The following is an 18,833-nucleotide window of genomic DNA, read 5'->3' as shown; positions in this document are numbered from 1 at the left end:
TGCCCTCAATCTGCACCCCCATGTCCCTGTCTGTCCTGTGTCCCTGCCTGCCAACTATAGTTGCCAAAAGATCTTAGAAGGCTATAGGAGGCCAGGGCGGGGCAAAATGGTCAACTTTAGTGCAGAGTAAGGTCAAGAACCTACTGATCCTGCCTAGACCTGACAATATTTCCAACTGGGCAAGGTCTTTCTAAAGTGACCACAGACAGACTAGCCTCATTTCCCCTTCCCTTCCCCCATGCCTCCCAGAACACCTGCAGGCTGCTCTCTGTCCATCCCACATTTCATTTTCAGAGGAGGGAAAGGAATAAGACTGTTTGTTGAAACAATCCAAAGTTCTGGGCTGCAGACCAGTTACCCAAGAAGCAGAGACTTTGCAGAGCAATGGAACGACGCTTACAGTGCTTTCTACATGTGTGCACAGCGTGCACACACTCAAACTTACACAAATATACACAACTGATACCACATATTCCAACTCTTATCCACACACAGAGGGGGGCGGGGAGGAAAGGAGAGGGACGGACAGAGGGAGGGAGGGAGGGAGGGAGGGAGGGAGGGAGGGAGGGAGGGAGGGAGGGAGGGAGGAAAAGGGTGCAATCTCAGACTCCAGATTGTTTCTATTCCTTCCCCTCATGATCTCCCTCAGGTGACAGGATGTCCTGGCACCTGCCCAGGAAAGGCAGCAAAGGACAAAGTACCAAGACACTGCCACCATTCTTGGACCCTACCTTGAGCAAGAGGCAGGAAGTCCTGCATGCCAGGAGCCACATCCTTGTGTCAACAATGGAGCCTGTCTCCATCTTGCCCTCTACCCTACAAAGACTCGGGGATCTACAGGCTACCCAGCCACATTCCTTTCTCCACAGAACAGGACTAAAGACTCTGTTTCCCTGATGCCAGGAGGCAGATCCCAGAGGATTTCCAGAGGCCCAAGGCCAACCCACAGAGACCGAGAAGGACAAGGAGGGGTCTCCAGAAGAAGCTGCCTCTGTGGGGCTGACCATTAAGTCACAGGGCCCCACTGACCTCGCCCTCCCTGCCTTAACCCACCTGGGCTGGGCCTTGACTGTGAAGGTGTTGCTCCCGTGTTGCTTCTCTAGGCTGACCAGGACATCATTGAGGTTCTGATTGAGCTGCAGGAGGAAGAGTGAAGAGAAACGGGCTTGGACGAGTACACCTTCTGCAGGAATAGCTTCTCACTCCTTCCCCTGCCTCTGCCAGGACCAATCTCCCTCACTCCACCGATGGAAGATGATAGCAGCACAATGAACCCAGAAAACCAACTGATGGCAAAGAAACCAGGGGATGTGAGCTGTAATGCTCACAGCTTCTGTCTCTGGGGGCCATCCTGAATGCCACACAAGCGTCTATTGTTTCAGGGGAGGGGAAAGTAGAATACTGGTCTAACCTATGCAAAACCTTTGTCTGAACCAAAGGCTTTACATATTAGGCAAGTATTTTTATTGGTGGAACCTAGAGGTCTGTTCATACATTTCACGTCCCCACGTCCCCAGCTCTTTTTGCTTTAGTTTGAGACAATCTCTCAGTAAACTGCCCTGGCCTCAGCCTTGAAATTATCTTACCTTTGTCTTCCTGCTTGCTGGATTTCAGGCATACGGCACATCAACATTTTATTTCTGAAACCTCATTTTTGAAGATTGCAGGATTCAATGTTAATCCTGGTTATTAAGGCCATTGTGCCAAGAAGCCGCCAAACCTAACTACGGCCTCCAGAAATTCCTCAAAAGCGCAACGTGACAGAAAAGCCGTTCCATGCAGACTGTGGGGGCTCATTGCAGAAAACACTTGTCATTTTACTTAGGCCACTAGGAAGCACGGAGATGAATTTTTCTCCTACTTATACAAAATTCTGCCTTTGGTACCTTGAACTAATTTTGCATAAAGGTGTCCATCCCTAAGTCCATTCCTACCTGTTTGATTTTTTTTCAATTTACATATTTCCCATTGGGGGAACAGCTCTGTAGAGCTGAGGCTCTCCTTCCACTGTTATTTAAGTTCCAGGAACTAAGCCTGAAGCCCTGACCGGGCTTGTGTGGCACCGTTCCCATCTCGACAGTCTCGCCTCAGATCTTTAAGAAGGGAGAGGAAAAACAGGAAGGAAAGAGAGGCCTTAAACGCGAGGGTTGTAGACAGGAAAAGGCCCTAAACCAGTTCTTTCTCTTCATCCCCAAAGCCTGGAATCATCGTTTACTTCATTGCTCTGGGTCCAAGGGACAAAGTCGGAGCAGGCACCCTATGGGGTGGGGGAGCTGTCACACCAGGCGTCTCCAGCCGCCATGCAGCAGTTTCCATTCTAATACAGCACAAACGTGTGAGCTTATCACGCCTCCTATGCCAGATCTGAGAAGAGAGACATCCTGCTTCCCCACCTTTAGAAACACAGGACACTGTTTTTTAATTAAGAAAATTCTGGTAACTTATTTATTATTTTCCTTCAGATTGAGGAAAATACTTATCACCATTTCTAGGCCCGAGCACTCGGGGTTGCCTGAGGGGACGATCATAGTCTGAGGAGGAGCTGATCACAATTCCCAGTACAGGCCTTGGTATAGCAGGCTGGGGCTGGACTGGACCACCCGCAGCTGCCCCAGGTAGAAAAGTTGGCATGGCCACCAGAGTACCCAAGCTCCCCATCCCTGCCTCACTGACCCTCTGCACTGTCCGGTCACCCTGGCCTACCTTACTCATCTCTTTATGGAAGTTTTCCTCCAGACCCGCGATGCTCTGGAACGTGTTGACATAGAAACCCACACGGCTGCCAGAGGGAGAGGAGGGGACGTGGTGAGAACCACATGCGACCGACCGCATGCTGCATCCTCAGAGACACAGAGCCCTGAAGTGAGTCGGTAGACACAGGGCCAGGCTGGCCGCCAGGTATCTAGATCCCTCCTGACTTCACCTGTTCCACAGGGATGGCAGCTCCTCCTGCAGGTCCACATTCATCTCCTCGAACACCTTCTGGGCTTTGATGAGCTCCTCTTCTGCCTGGGATGGAGAGGCAGTGGGGGACGTTAGAATCTGGGTGCAACTCTGCCCTAGGGAGAAGCGCCAGACCTACCCCCAGAGCCGTTCCCTCTCCAGCCTGGATGTAGGCCCCAGGGCCTGAACAGGATAGAGGCTAGACTGGATGTGGATCCCCACCCAGAACTTCCCACCGGAGCCCTAGAGGACACTCTGGAAATGGGAGGGTTGAGCTGCCATTACAAAAAGAGGGTTTCTCCAGGAGGCTGGAGACAAGGGCTGGGGAGATGGTTCCGTTGAAAAAGTGCTTTCGGGATAAGCAGGAGGACCTGAGTTTGATCCCCAGCAACCACGTGAGAAGCCAGGTGTGGTGAAACACCCTAGAAATCCCAGTTCTGGGGAGGTGCACACAGGAAGATCCCCGGAGCTCACTGGCCAACCAAACTAAACCAATGTGCCTCGGATCCCAAGGAGAGATCCTGCCTCCAAATAGTAATTCAGACAACTTCTCAGGGACAATACTTGACTCTTAGCCTAAACACACATAGAAATACAAGCGGGGGAGGGGGGCTTGAAATCAAACAACCTAGAGAGCACAGAGGCAGACTCCAGACTCAGGCAAACCCATCCTGTTTCCACATCAACTCCCTTGAGCCAAGCATCAGCCCTGAGATTCAGCTAGCCTGTTACTGCTTTCTATGACCCTTTCAGAAGGTTCCTGCTGGCTCTCTGAGGGCCACAGCCTGCTTCCCTTTAGTGTCTAGTTTCTCATTACTTTCATGAGAAAGTTTTTCCCATGAATCCCTCTCCTATGATCTGTCCCAACCAAGGATCAGTGGCAGTGGGTCAGCACCTCTAAGCTGAGGCAGGGAGGACTGAACATGGTGCTCATGTCTGGTGCCCATGACTTCCTACATCTCTTACTCTACCAAGAGGCACTAGACCCGTGCACCAAGCAGAGTGTGAGTCACACAGACAGGGTTGACTCACAACCCAGGCTCCTTGGGGCATCAGGCTCAGGGAGAATGTGAGGCCTGCACCATTCTAAGACTAGTGTTGGGACCACAGCTGGGCAGAGCACCTCTCAGACAAAAGTACCTTTTTTCCCCTCCCAGGCCAAGCTGGACACTTCATCCAGTTTAAGGACCAGTCCTCTGAGCACCCAGCCCTGGTATGCCCCAACCTGGAGCCTGGATGGGATAAGCGAAGGAACCGCTGTAGCACCTGATCAGGTAACACATGGGCTCCCGAGGAGCCTTTTTAGTGTCTAATTTCAAAATGGATGGCGGGGAGACAAAAAACAGTAACTTTAAATTTGGGGCCAGGGGCAGAGATGTTTTAATGGTTAGGTTGAAGTGTGCTTCCTACCCATCCAAAGGACCCAGATTCAGTTCTAGCACCTACATCGGGAAGGTCACAATCCCTTCTAATTCCAGTTTCAGGTGATCTGACTAACCTCTTCTAACCTCTGAGGGTACCCTCCCAAAGATGACAGACAGACAGAGACACACAGACACACACACAGACACACACACTGACAGACAGACAGACACACACACTGACAGACAGACACATACACACAGACACACACACAGACACACACTCACAGACACACACTCACAGACACACACGCACAGACACATACACACACATACAGATACACACACAGACACACATACATAGACACAGACACACATACACACAGAGACACGCACACACACACACACACACACACACACACACACAGAGCAGGGTCTAGCGGTGTGTGTTGTCCCAGCAAAGAGACACTTGAATCTGACAGGCCCACTAGCCAGTCAGCCCAGCCTATTTGGTGAGTCTTGGGCCAGTGAGAAAACCTGTCTCATGTGGCACAGAAACTCTCAGCCAGGAAAGGCACAGAAGCCAACACCTGAACCCAATCCCTGAGGCCCATGTACAGGTAGAAGACAAAATGGCTCCACGGAGTTTTGCATTTGAACTTTAAATCTAAAGTGGTTCTCGGGGTTCCAAGAGAAGTCCTTATGGTGCGTAGTTAGGTTAAGGGGTGCTTCCTGCCCACCCAGAGTCTCGAGAGCTGTCTTCCCAGCCTCATCTTTAAGGCTTTTGTTTGATCCTTTTTCTGTTTTTTAATTTCATTCTAAACTGAACTCCATATATACATGCCCCTACACAGTAAATAACAACAATAATTGAAGTAGATGGTACCTGCACTGGATAGTTTTATGTCAAACTAACATGCTAACTAGGGTTATCTGAAAGGAGGGAACCTCGGTTGGGAAAATCATTTTATGAGACTGAGCTGTAAGCAAGCCCATTGGGCATTTCCTTAATTAGTGATTGATGGGGAAGAGCCCAGCCCATGGCGAGGGGTTTCATCCCTGGGCTGGTCGTCCTGGATTCTATACAAAAGCAGGCTGAGCAAGCTATGAGGAGCAAGCCAGTCAACAGCACACCTCCACCGGCATCTGTGTCAGCTCCTGCCTCCAGGTTCCTGCCCTGTCTGAGCTCCTGTCCTGACTTTCTCCAATGATGAACAGCAATGTGGAAGTGTAAGTCAAATAAAGCCTTTCCTCACTGACCTGCTGTGTCATCGAAGCAACAGAAACCCTAAGACAGTGCCTGAGGAACAACTCCCGAAGTCTGAGGCTGTCCTCTGACCAACACACACTCACACACACTTAAAGATGAACTAGGAGGGTGGCATAAAGACAAATGGTTCCCTTTGGTGAGACCAAAGCCGGGAGCCTCTCAGTACGGATAGGTCCAGGGCCCCAACAACATAGAACAAGGGTGGGTCCACTTTAAATTCCTCGAAGTCAGGGCCTGAGTCCTTTGATATGTGCCTCATACCCTGGCCTTTTAGGAAACACTTAGACAGCAACTATGCACACCATACCACAAATACCGCACCTTAGGAAGCACTCAGAAGTGACAGAGCAGGGGAGAGCCGTGGGTAAAACAGGAGGCCTCCCAGCCCCCATCCCCCTCTCCGTTCTGAGACAAAGAGCTGACTAGAGAATCTGGACCTGCCTCGCAGGCAAGCCCAAGAGGCTGGAGCAAGTCTGAAGAGCTCCCAGGACCAGCCAGGGCTGGAGGAAAGCCAGTTAGTTCTACATGCATAGCCAGCAGAGGATACACTGTCCCTTAAAGTCAAGCCTTCCCTCAGGGTGGATTAGGGTCCCAAGTTGAAGTTCACAGCTTACTACTGTTGCCTACTGGGAACAAAGGCGGTATTAAGTTATCCGGTTTTCCAGCTAGGCACTAGGAGGGGAGGAACACAAGGGGGCGATGTCCTATGGAAAAGGTGAAACAGCCTAGCATCTGAAAAGGTGACCCTGTGGTTCAGCCTCCCCTGCTACTCCCCCACAGTGAAGCAAGGATCCTTCCCAGCTGGACCCCCAACCCACACCTATCTCAGAAGCCCTAAAGCATCCACCATGCAGGCCCCGTCCCAGAGACTAATGTGTCCCAGGGGCCTCTCCAACTCATTCAAAGTACTACACTCTGTGGGGGAAGGAACACCAAACGCAACCCAGGCTCCAGCTCTGTTCCCTCTCAGCCACACATGTGTCCTCATATTTCTCCTGCTCTACCCACCCAAGGCTGAGTGGGCATTTTCCAGACCTGTAAGTCCACACCCACAGGCTCTGAATAATCAATCGCCCTCAGTGCCCCCAAAGTAGCCCCAAGTCTTGGCCCTCAAGAAATTAGGCAGTGGGTTCACAACAAGAAATTAGGCAGCTAGCCTTGTCAGTTCCTCCTTCCCCATCCTGCACATTTGATACGTGCGGTTGGAGATGATGAAATCTATCGGGAGGTGGCCCCGGAAAAATGGGGCACTGTCCAGGAGAAATCTGACCTCTTCCTGGGTCAAGTCTTGGCTACCAGCCTCATCCCCACTACAAAGGGTTTCCTGAGTCTCAAGCAAGGTTGGAAGAAAAACAAAAAAAAATATGGTTCAAATGACCTTGATCTACCTGCCTCATCTCTAGCAGACCCCAGCCAAACTTTGACCAGTTCCAGGTTCAGGACACCAAGAAGACTGTAGGATCCCCTGGCAGGGTGGTGGTGTGGCCCAGTGTTTGGTAGAAAGTCTTTTACAACCTTTGTCCTTCATGTCACCTCCGAAGGATGACCTCTCTGGACCCAGGTCTCCCTGATAGGTCTTAGCATCCCAGCCAGAATACAGAGGCTTCCCGGAGTCTCCTCTGGTGGAGGACCCAGGTTCCGAGTCCTGTCTAGCAAGGACCACCTTCATGGAGCCCAGACCAAGGACCAGGTAAACTACCCCAGGGCTTGAGTTAAAAGGCCCACTCAGCTACAGTCTGCTCTGGGACCCTGGGAGTAGGTGTGCCATTGGGAGCAGATATGCTTCTTCAAAATAATTTTGGAGCTTCTGAACAGCTAGAGGAACAGGGCAGGAGCCCCAGAGATAGTGGGATGCTCCAAGGTGTTCCTGGAACAGGCTGCCAGTCATCTACAAGGAGCACAGATCTGGGTAGGTGCCCAGGTCAGCCACAACTTCTAGATGCTTGGTCATGTGTCTCCTCTAAAATAGGAGTCTCAAAGGAATCTAAAAGCCCCACCAAACCTCACCCCATGCCACACGCCTCCAGCTCAGGCTCTGGCCCTGCCTGCCTCCAAACCCCAGAAAGAAGATAGGCCCTCCCTGTGGAGCTTTCGGAGACTGGGCAGAGAGACACCCAGGAGAGGACAACAGACCAGAAGGCGCTAGCACGTGCAAGGTTAGAAGCCAGTTATCACCTGATTTCGGAGCAGGTTAGTTTGAGCTACAAGATGAGCCTGTAGTTTGCCTTGGCACCACTGGGGGGCGGCTTTCTCAAGCAGCGAGACAGGCTGGGGGAAGGAGGGAGGGAAGGAGAGGTCAAGGCAAAGGAGAATGGAGAGGCAGGAGGGAGGTAGGAGAAAAAAAACAGAGACATAGATAATTAAACACCAAGCCCACAATCCCATGCACAGACAGACAAGCCAGCCCCCATCTGGAGGCCGGCCTAGGGCAGGTCTAGCTTCTCCCCAACCCAACCCCCAAGGCTGAGAAAATGAGGGGACTTCCACCCAAGTGGGTATGGAGAGGGGCCGTTGAGCTGCGCAACTATGAGAAAAGTAGTCAGGGTAGAGGGGTTTAGCACACAGGGCTATGTGACCAGCCCACGGGCTTGTTCCAGCAAGACAAAGTCACATCGGATCCCATGACAGAATTCCACTCAGTGCATTGAGCAAGATAGTGCCACACCAGGGAAACCCAAGCTGGGTCTATTCTCGTTCTGGAAAACAGCCTCAGAGCAGGCAAAGGGCAGAAAGAGACCAGCAACAGCCCCCACCCGCCTGCCTAGGTACCCAGGGTCTTCGACTGTCTGGCACTGGGCTCAGCATCATCCCCACCCACGGCTGGGAAACTTGGACTAACCTCTCTTGGATTCCCTGACCCTGTCCCAGCCCTTCCTTACCTTGGCAATTTTGGCTTCATCCTTCTTTTTGGCGGTTTGAAGAGACTCATAGTGGTGCCGGGCGCTGTCGTAGTCCACCAGCTTCCGCCCCCGCTTGGCAATGCGTGACTAGGGAGCGAGCAGAAAGACGAGGGATCAGTGGGGCCTGATGCCAAGATCCCCGGGATGGGCCCAGAGAAAGCAGGCAAGAGAAACACAGCAGGCCTAAAGTGGCATATCTAGGTCCAGATTCCAATCTGGCAACAGAGCCTTCTGGAGGCAGGAAGCTCACCCTGCAGGGCACTCTGTCTTCTCTGTATCACCCACTTTCCTGACAATGGGGTTCGCCTGTCAGAACCCTCTAGCCAGGACCATATGAGCCAAACCTCTTCCTCAGCCAGGAAGAGCCACTCTTATCAGTGACTTTATATATCTGCACTGCCTATACGGAGATAGCCCTGCTAAACATCCCAGGTTCCTTAGACTCCTGACCATCCTTGGGCACAGCACCCAGAGCAGAGACGTTAGCATACAAGGCTCCAAGCACAGATTCAGTTCCAGCCAAAGCAGCCAGGTTTCTAAACATTGGAAAATATAAACACACCCACACAGCCAACGGGCAACACACACCCTACCACACACAGTACAAATGCAGGGAGGGACCTTTGGTTTACGTGTGCTTGGTCTTACACACATGCTCACACCTAAGGCCCTACCTGAGGTTAGATCAGTAGTAATGATTACTGGAAGGGAGAAGCTCGCCCATGCCACACTGCCCGAAAGCTGTGCAGGAGCGACAGGGATGCAGCTTTGGAAGCTGTCACTCGTGCTAGGGTAGGTATCACCCCAAGAAACTTCAACTAGACTTGGGTAAAATTTTTCTTCGGCGTGTCATCAGTGCCCTATATCTCCTGTAGGAGATACAGCCAGATAGTGGCTGGTCACAGACAGACAAACCGCCTGGCTGAGCAGATACCTGACCACAGGGCAGTCACCTCCAACCTGAGCCAGTCCTACATCATAGGGTTCTCCCAGACTCCAGCTCCTTCCACAAGCTCCAAGCCCAAGCAAGACAATGGGCCCAGACCTCTCTTACCTTGATATCAGGGAACTGGCCCAGGTAGGTATCCATGGTCAGCAGAGCCTGGTCCACCAGCTTCTGGTGATAGTCCATCCATAGCAGGTCATTGTTCTGAAACAGGAATGAGAGTGCTTTGTAGAGCTAAGCTGCACAGTCCACCTCTCTCATCCCAGAGCCCACCGCCTCGAAGCTCTATGGACTCTCAGTGTCTTGGTTTCCTGAGGCCGCAGTGTCCCTGGGATGACAGCAAGGTCCGAATACAGTACAGACTGACAGGGTGGGCAAGGGAGGCTGTGTGACTGACACTAACACACAGAAGCAACCATATCCACTTTCTCAAAGGCCAGTGTGACGAGTACCAGAAGCACAGCCTGCAGAAGAGGAAGGCAACTTGGCCAAGGCTACGTAGCATGTGAGTGCCAGAGACCTGGGGTACCTCGCATCGGAAGGCGAGAGACACTGCGGGGACAGGAGCTGACACCAAAAGGGCCCTGGAGGAGGGATGAAAGCCACTTACCTCTGCTATCTTGTTCGCTTCATCCCTGCCAGGCCACTCAGGCTCATACACCTCCTGGAGACACTCACTCAGCTTCTTGGAGGCTTCGTGCATGGCTGTGGGGTAGGGAGGAGGTACATGGGCTTCACATGCCATGCCCATCCAGCCATTACCACCGCAGATGTGGTCTAGCTGACCCACAGCTCACCCGCCTCAGCTCGACAGCCCCAAATCCTTACAGACAGGCGTACCTTTAACAGAAGCCAGGTAGGTCCGAAGATCCTTCTGCAGCCGGGTGCCCTCTGTCTGCCAGAAAAGCCAAGAACAAGTTCAGGTCCTGGGGACATCGGTCACCAACCCTCCCCTTCCTACTACGGATCAATCGCATGGCAAACCGGTCTTAGCTCTTGCCAACAGCCATCAACCTGTATTCCCCCTACAAGCTGGAACCTCAAAGAACAGCAGCTCTAGTCCTCTGGCTATTGTTACTGTCACTGTTACTCCATTCATTGGGAGCCCCACAGCCCCACCTGTCAGCCACCACTCAGTAGTGTAAGAATGGCTAGAAGACGAGACCCCAGCCCCATGACATCACTCCGGGGTGTTGCTGAATACTATACACACAGAGTACCCAAATGCAGCAGTACGGATCTTGGATGACAGTGAACTTGTGACAAATGGGCACAGAAACATGTCAGGTGGGTTCAAGGACAACCAGGCACGTTGTTCTTCAACTTTACGTGGCGCCCAGGAACAGACTCCCACAGTGCCAAAGTAAGGACAGAGAGCTCCTGTGAGTCTTCACAGGGACTACGGTGCTGATGGACAGAGGGTGGCAGACTCCAAGAAGAAAGGCCCAGAGTTAGCAGAGTACAGAAGTACAGAGGTATTGCCACAAACCCCAAGGCCCTGCAGCCCAGGGAAGGCTGAGAGAAGGAGCTAGCTGACTAGAAGTCTCCTGAGCCAGCAGAGTAGCAGATTCCCAGGGGCAGCAGAACCAGCAGAAAGGATGGAACCACAGGCTAGACCTCAAGTCCCTGTGAGAGAAACGGACCAGGAATGCTGAGGCCAGGGTACCAGGAGGGTTACAACAGGAGAGAGTCCTCAAACTACCCAAAGTGCTAAGCGGAAGGGAAAGAACAAACAAGTTTGAGGTTCGTGCAGTAAGCAAGTCAATTTACTTTCCTGAGCCCTGAGAATACAAAACAAACAATGACCCTGCCTGGCATACTACAAGTATTCCGGAACAGCTCAGACGACCCAGCAGGCCCCAGGCCTCCAGGCGTGGGTTTCATACTGGAGAGGGGTACGCAGCTGAGACTGGTTGTGTCTCAGGAAGGAACCGTCTTGGCCCCTCCCACTCTGGAGGAGGGGATAGAGACAGGCCCATGACATGGGCACAGGACACCTAGAGGGTGCAGCACTCTTGCCAGAAGATGATCTCTGCCCATATTGGTCCACCTCCAGGAAGGGCATTCAGGGACTGGCCACCTCCCTGGCTCAACCCAGCGTGCTCCACCCTCCATTGCCTAGCCCTCTTCCTCCGCTAGGCCCGGCACTTCTCCCCTGGTGCCCACGGCCCCGTATGCCATCTTCTCACCGTCACTGTCACCGCTTGACACGGGTGCTCTGAGGTCAGCAATGCGCTGAGCATCGTACAAAGCCTGGGAGATTCAGGGAGCACCTCCGAGTGGAGGGAGGGCTCAGGCTAGCCAGTAACCGGTAAAGATGGCTCCCAAGAAGAGCCTGAATGTACAGATCCATAAGCTCCCTCCGCAAGGTTACATAAACAGTAACAATGGCAGGGGGTGTGGGGGAGGGGACTCTCCAGCTGGCCACACTGCCTGCAAGTCAGGACACTCTAGGGGGTGCAGCTTTGGTGAGTCATAACCCACCCTGGGTGGGCTTCTCAGTACACAGCTGCCTTTGAGTCACCCGTGCGCGCTCCAACAAACTCACTACGCTAGACTTGGGTGGAATCCTTTTGTTGTTTTTCGTGTGTACTCGGCTTCACAGCCCAGGACCCCAGCAGCGGTGGTTTAAGAAAAGCACACAAAATAAACCAGAGAGAGTGAAAGGGACAAAATCTCTCTCTAAAACTCTCTCAGTTCCCCCCCTAGAGGACAGCTGTACTTTGAGGAAAATTGGAGGCCCGTCCTGGAACCCTGTCGGACACCCACACCCACACCCACACCCACACCCACGATGCTCAAGCCCTTTGCATGAAATGACAGAGAATACACATGGACCCCGCATGCATCCTCCTGTGCACTGTACACCATCTATCCCTGCATCGTTCATAATGCAGTGACATGAGCAGCTTACTGCATTGCTTTTGTTGGTATAATCTTGGTTGTTCTTGTTGCTGTTTCTATAAATATCTTCACTCTGCAGTCAGTTAAATCCTCAGACCAGCATCATGCAGATAAGGGAGGCTGACTGCCTAGTGTGTAGCCCTGGTCAGATGTAAGTCTGAACACCCAAGTTCAAGGCTCACTGGGAACAGATTAAATAAGGAAACAAAAGCCCGACTTAGAAGTGTTCCAAGACCGGATGCAGAGGCTTGCAGCACTGGACGGGCAGAATCCAGTACTCCAAAGCATCCACACTTGGACACCTTAAACCCTTCACTGTTGGGCTGGAGAGATGGCTCAGTGGTTAAGAGCGCTGGCTGCTCTTCCAGAGGTCCTGAGTTCAATTCCCAGCAAACACATGGTGGCTCACGACCATCTGTAGTGAGATCTGATGCCCTCTTCTGGTGTGTCTGAAGACAACTACAGTGTACTCATATATATTAAGTAAATAAATCTTTTTTGTTTTTAAAAAATCCTTCCCTGTTAGAGATGAAAATTAAAGTGTGCTCCTGGGGTAATGCTATTCTGTTGCCCAGTGCCATAGAACCTTCCAGACCCAGCTTCTCTTCCTGTTAAGCATCCCTCACCCTAGCCGTAACTTCAACCCCCTTCCTATGTCTTCCAACGCATGTGCCTGCCCTGTACCAAGGCTCCTTGAGCTTCCCAGACTCTGGGCTTTGAGCAGATAAACACCACTCAGTTGAGCAAGGGACTGCCCAGAACTGTCTTCCTTGGCACCTAACAGAATGGCTGAGCAATAACTCTCTAGAAGTTCCTGAGTTCCAGTCACAGGGCCATTAGAGCCCTGCTAGGGAAGAGTGTTCTAGGCCATTGCTCAGCTGGGCCCATGAATATTAGTAAGGGTCTAACACCTTAGACCAGAGGAGGCCGAGCCCAGCCAGCCTCCACACACCCATGCTAGGCCTTCCTCTGTTCAGTCCCACCCTAAGCCTGCAGACTCAGACTCCCATCTCTTAGTGGTTTTAGGGGACAGCTGGCTTCAGCTCCAGCTCTTGCTGCTAGGCATTCAGTGCCAGGGACAGCATTTTACTCTAAACAGCCAAGAGTAGGGCTTCCGCACCTCAGTGAGCCTTAGGACCCAGCAGTCTAGAGCAACCCTACAAATAAGAGGCCAGCCAGCCTGGAAGCCCATGATAGTTTCTAGAGAGCTGAATGGAGTATGTAGTACTGGACACTGAAAGCAACATGGATCCCTAGGATCCAAGTTAGGACACACATGAAACTATTTTGTGTGACTTTGAATAAAGTAATGCCTACAAGATATGAGATAACCACAGGCCAACTCTGATATGAGCCAAGCCTAAGGCAGTTCCTACATGTTAACGAATCAGCCCTAAGCTGTGAGCCTGGATGGCCCAGATCTCACACCCCCTGGAACAATACAGAAAAATTAGAACTTTGGAGGCGGCCCCAGGATTGTACTGCTGTGCTCCTGAGATGGCAACTCAAGCCTCTACACTGATCCCCACTAGCAAGGGGACTTCAAGACTGGCCACAGTGTGACTCTGGCTCCAGTAACCATCGAGTTTCCAACACCTTGGCTGCACCCGTCAGCCCTGGCCATTGCTCTCCAAGACAATATGAAACTTGCAACAGCACCACCCTCCCAGTCTGCCACAGCTGAAGGACCCAACAGCATGGGTCAAGCCTATTTCCAAAAAGTCCTCGCTGGAGATGAATTCCAGCCATAGCCTGCATTTTCTGCCCAACAGTTCACAACTCGGTGAGATGTCTGTTTAAATGAGACTACCATAACCTTTGTATAGTGTGGTGTTGTAAGGAATCTTTGTGTGAACAAAAAAGCATATCTGAAAGGCAAACCTGAGTCTTAAGTGCCAAGTGCCTCACAGCCTACCAGCTCTGCTCACAGCAGTCACTCAGGACAAGGCAGAAGTCAAGGGTGACCGTGACTACCTGTGACTGGCACCAACTGGGTCAGTAAAGAGCCATCCACCTGGGTTACCTGAGTAAGTAACAGCAGGCGACCTCTGCCTCCTCCAGAGGACACAGAAGGAGTAGGAGATCTAGTTCCACATCATCAGCCTTATACTAACAGAATTGTGTTCACCATGCTAAAGGCCCCAGCCAGAGCTGCAGGAGGAAATGGGGCTTCCTATACCCCTCTCTGATCCTATTTCTGTCGGCTGGCAAAGGACCAAGCTCACTACAGCTCCTGGATTCTCTCCCTTAAGAATAGAGAACAGTCCCCATACCCTGTCCACACCATACCACACCCCCAACCCTTTGCCAAGCCATCGCTCACACACACCAGGCTGGTCCAAACCTGTATAACCTCCAAGTGAAGGGCACTGTAATGCCAAAGACACCTCAAAACTACAGTCTCAAAACCACCCCTCACTCAGAAAAGGTCTCTGCTTCTATCCATGTGCTGGTGGTTCAGTTCCTCGTTCAGGAACACAAGAACTTAGAAATCCCAGCAGGTGCCCTCCAGGCCACGCCTATAAACACTATGGTTAGAACAGGAAGTGCCACTCTGCTGGCCCAGGCCACAGGGACCTCAGCTCCTGCCTCTGTGCTTTCCTGTCCTCCCCCTACCAGCCCAGTCTGCCTTAAAGAGACATGAGCAGCCCCACTCCAAGCTCGCAACACCTACCTCAGGGTTGGGTGAATTTAGAGGAAGTGAAACGGCCTAGAGCCCAAATCTCAATCTCTGAGCCCCCTAAACTCACCCCATGGCTTTTACTGCTCTTCACCCCAGTGTTTCACCTGACAATGAAGAAAACACCAGGAGCAAAGGGTTTAGTTCAGTTGGTAGAGAGCACAGAGCCCTGGGTTCCATCCCAAGCACTACGTAAACTGTGTGGTAGAGCAAGCCTGCAGGGCAGACAAGGCTACGCATGGCCCACAGAGTACAAAGGTAATGGCAGTCTCCAAAGGGGCCTCAGAGCTGCCCACAGCCTGAAGGAAACAGCTAAGGAGAGGACATGCCCTGCCTCACCAGAGACAGACTCAGAGGCTGAGGCTTCCTAATTTCTTGTTCGAGCTTACATTTCGCAGATGAAGAAACTAAGGTAGAAGATGCCCCCTGTCAGGGGACATACTCATCTCCCATTACTGGCCGGAGGGACAAGTAGCCATGGTGGCTCCCACTCATGCCCTGGGGAACCTCTTGTATTAGATAGCTGTGGCAGGCCAGGGTGACTTGTCCTCAAGCGCTCTCCTGACATGCTTTCCCATTCTCTCCCTGATGCTCACCATCCTCTCCCAGCATGCTCTATGGCCTTCCCAGCATGCTCCAGCTTTCTCCCAGCATGCTGTCATGCCCAGATCCCAGCTCCAAGTCAATGAGACCCTTCCCCTGAGTCCCAGACCCGCCACAGAGGCTTCAATGGGTACCTTCAATGCTATCCAAGGCCCCTTATAAACTAGGAGTACCATGAAGCTGGAGTCTTACAGCCTGGCCCTTACCCCACCCTATTTTTAGTAGAGCCCTAACCTCATCTCCCATGCCCTGCCCCATTCTTTGTGACCTCGGATTCTCATGGGTCTATCCTGAAGAAGCCATAGGCTATGGCCCAGCTAGCTCAGCCTCCCTCCTGCTGCCTTGCCTTTCCCCAACTCTCAGCCAGGGGATGGTGAAGTCATCTCCATTTGGGATGCTCAGGATTTTCCCTTCAGAAAAGTCCTTCCTTGTATCTAACTGTGCCTCCACGCTGCCCACATAATTAAGCCTGAGATGTATCCTGATAAGGATGCCCCGGGAGTGTTTCCAGGCTTTAGATCCAGACGAGTGCAATCTGAATCTACTTCCAAAAAAAGCCTTGGTTAACTGACCCTTCGGCTCGGAGACTCACTGTGTGATCTACGAAAGGGTCCTCCACAACCTCGCCGACCCACACCATTCTCCCCTCTGAACTTTCCTACCCCACAACTATGGTTCTCTCCATCGCCTACCTGGCAAGTGCTGTTCCACACAAACACTCACCAGCTGCTTATTGAAATTCTGGACGCACTGTTCGAACTGCTCATCCTTCGTTTCATCCGCCTTCCCCAGTTTCTGCAGGACCTGCCGGCACAGAGAAGGAAGGATCATCAGCTTGAGAAGTCTGGTGGCAGGAACAAGGGTGCTCAGTCAGGAAGGGCTGGGACACAAGGATCATGAAGACTGCCCCTTGTGCTGTGGTCAGAATCTATGCTCGCACTCCCTGTGTTGGAAGGTTTATCCTAACAAGGCAGTGTGGGCAGGTAAAACCAATGGAAGGTAACCAGGCCAAGAGGGCTTTTTTGTCATGTGTGGAAAATGACGCCATTTTCAAGGGAGTAGGTCAATTCTTACAAGTGACATACTTGTGTGGTGCACCTCAATACCAACGCGTGATTGGTTCCAGGACTCTGACCCAATACCAAATCTCCCTGTGTAAAATTACATAGTATCCCATAGTGATGCACACACCCTCCCTTGTACATATCAATTTGGACAAGCATTTCTCCAACCACCTGCCAAAGGTCCATATGTTGAAGACTTGGTCACAAGACTTGGTGCCAATGGGATGTGGTAGGACATGGGAGAGACTTAAGTCATTGAGTACATGCCCTTGAAGGGATTACTGGGACCCCATGCCCTTCGCTTTCTCTCTTTTGCTTCCTATCTGCTACGAGATGAGAGACTTCTCCAACCGTGTGCACTTCCAAATATGACGTATGGCTCACACAGGGCCCAAAGGCAACAACAAGTCAAACCAACTAAGGATTTTAACCAAACAGACCTATCCTCTTTTGTTCTGATTTAGCTTGGGGTTTTTTTGAGACGTGCCTGTTATTTTAATTGGGAAACAATCTCTTCATACAATATATTCTAATCAGACTTTCCCCTCCCCCAACTCCTCCCAGAACCTCCCACCTTCCCTACCCACCAAATTTCACACGTTCTTTCTCTGTCTTTCAAAAACAAAACCAAGAAATACACATACATGCACACAAACCAATAATCTAAATACACAAGCAAAGACCAATAAGACAAAAAAAAAGTACAAACAAAAAACAATATGGCACAAAAAGTATACGAAAGGACCACTGAGGTTGATTTCTGTTGGCCATGTGCTAGGCATGGGGCCTGCCCTGAAGTGTAGTTAACATGCTGCTCATGGAGCCTGCACTGAAGTGGTTCCCAGTGAGACTCCATTGCAGAAAACTAGTTTTTCCTTTGCAAGTGGGTAGCAGTTGCCGAGGACTTCTTCTTCCGAGTGGGATTCCCTGTCTAACGCCCCTTCTCGGCACTCAGACCCCTTTGGGCTTAAACCTGTGCAAAGCCTGGGCATGCCACCACAGTGTGGAAGGGTTCGTCTGTGCATCAGACTTGTGGTGTCTAAAGAACATTGTTTTGGTAGAGTTATCCATCCCCTCTGGCTCTCAGAATCTCTCTGCCTCCTGTTCCTGAAAGATCCCCGAGTCCTGCGAGAGAGTTTGATGAAGACTTCCCAATTATGCATTGAGTGTTCCAGAATGTCTCACTCTCTGGACGTTGTTCTGCTGTGGATCTCTGTGTTGGCTCCCATCTCTGATGATGGCTGAGCAAAGCAACTGACCTAGGACTATTACAGAATGTCATTAGGAGTCATTTCATTGCTACATTCTTTTCATGGAGTAGTAGTATTTGATTTTCCCCTAGGCCCATGATTCATAAGAGAAATGTGTTGGTTTTTTTTTTCTTTATTGAGTCTTTGGTTTAGGTAACAGGATAACTCCTAAGAAGAATTAAGCAATGTCCCTTCTGTTTCTATTTTGTGGAATAATTTGAAGGGTACTGATGCTAAGTCCTCTTTGGAGGCCTGATAGAATTCTATGCTTAGTCCATTCTTACCCTGGGCTTTTTTTTTTCCATTGGGAAGATTTTAATTACAACTTCTCTTTCACTGGGGCTGATGAGTCTATTTAAATTGCTTATCTGATCTTCATTTTACCTTGGTGGGTCATATATATCAAGGAATTTATTCATTTCATTTAGGTTTTTCAGTTCAATGGGGTACAGATATTCAAAGTTTGTCCTTATGATTCTCTGGATTTCTTTGGTGTCTGTTGTTATGCTCTCTCTATTTTGTTTCTTTGTTAATTTGGATTTTCTCTCTCCATCTTTTAGTTAATTTGTCTAAGCATTTATCGATCTTACTGATCTTTCTCAAAGAATCAACTCATTTCATTGACTCTTTGTATTGATTTCATATATTTGTTTCTAATTTGATTATTTCTTGTCACCACTCCATTGAGAGTGTAAGTTCTCCTTTTTTGTTCTAGACCTTTTAAGTTGTTAATATGGGGAGATATATATATATATATATATATATATATATATATATATATATATATATATATATATATATGGTTCTATATACCTGCCTTTTAGAACTGCCTTCACTGTGTCCCATAGTTTTGGATGTGTTTCATTCGATTCTAAAATGTTTTTTTTTTTATTTCCTCCTTAACTTCTGACT

General features: G+C 50.6%; 1 protein-coding gene across 37 annotated transcripts in view; it reads right to left on the bottom strand.

The window, feature by feature from the left end:
* Bin1 (bridging integrator 1) overlaps window positions 1-18,833 on the bottom strand; it is a 56,838-nt gene that overhangs the window by 13,103 nt on the left and 24,902 nt on the right. For 19 of the 37 annotated variants that reach the window (XR_015642110.1, NM_053959.2, XM_087592024.1 and 16 more), the window contains 9 exon segments: window positions 16,331-16,411; window positions 10,261-10,315; window positions 10,031-10,125; window positions 9,529-9,624; window positions 8,454-8,561; window positions 7,750-7,842; window positions 2,924-3,009; window positions 2,704-2,779; window positions 1,054-1,136 (listed from right to left, as the gene is read on the bottom strand). Coding sequence is in view for 36 of the 37 variants with exons in the window: in NM_053959.2 (NP_446411.1) it covers window positions 1,054-1,136; window positions 2,704-2,779; window positions 2,924-3,009; window positions 7,750-7,842; window positions 8,454-8,561; window positions 9,529-9,624; window positions 10,031-10,125; window positions 10,261-10,315; window positions 16,331-16,411 (773 nt within the window). In the remaining variant the exon portion in view is untranslated. 37 annotated transcript variants of the gene reach the window in all.

Source organism: Rattus norvegicus, chromosome 18, assembly GCF_021556685.1.
Source record: "Rattus norvegicus strain SHRSP/BbbUtx chromosome 18, alternate assembly SHRSP_T2T, whole genome shotgun sequence".
Classification (NCBI taxonomy): Eukaryota; Metazoa; Chordata; class Mammalia; order Rodentia; family Muridae; genus Rattus; species Rattus norvegicus.
Note: the sequence above shows the minus strand (reverse complement) of the source record. Positions and strands in the feature narration are given on the sequence as shown.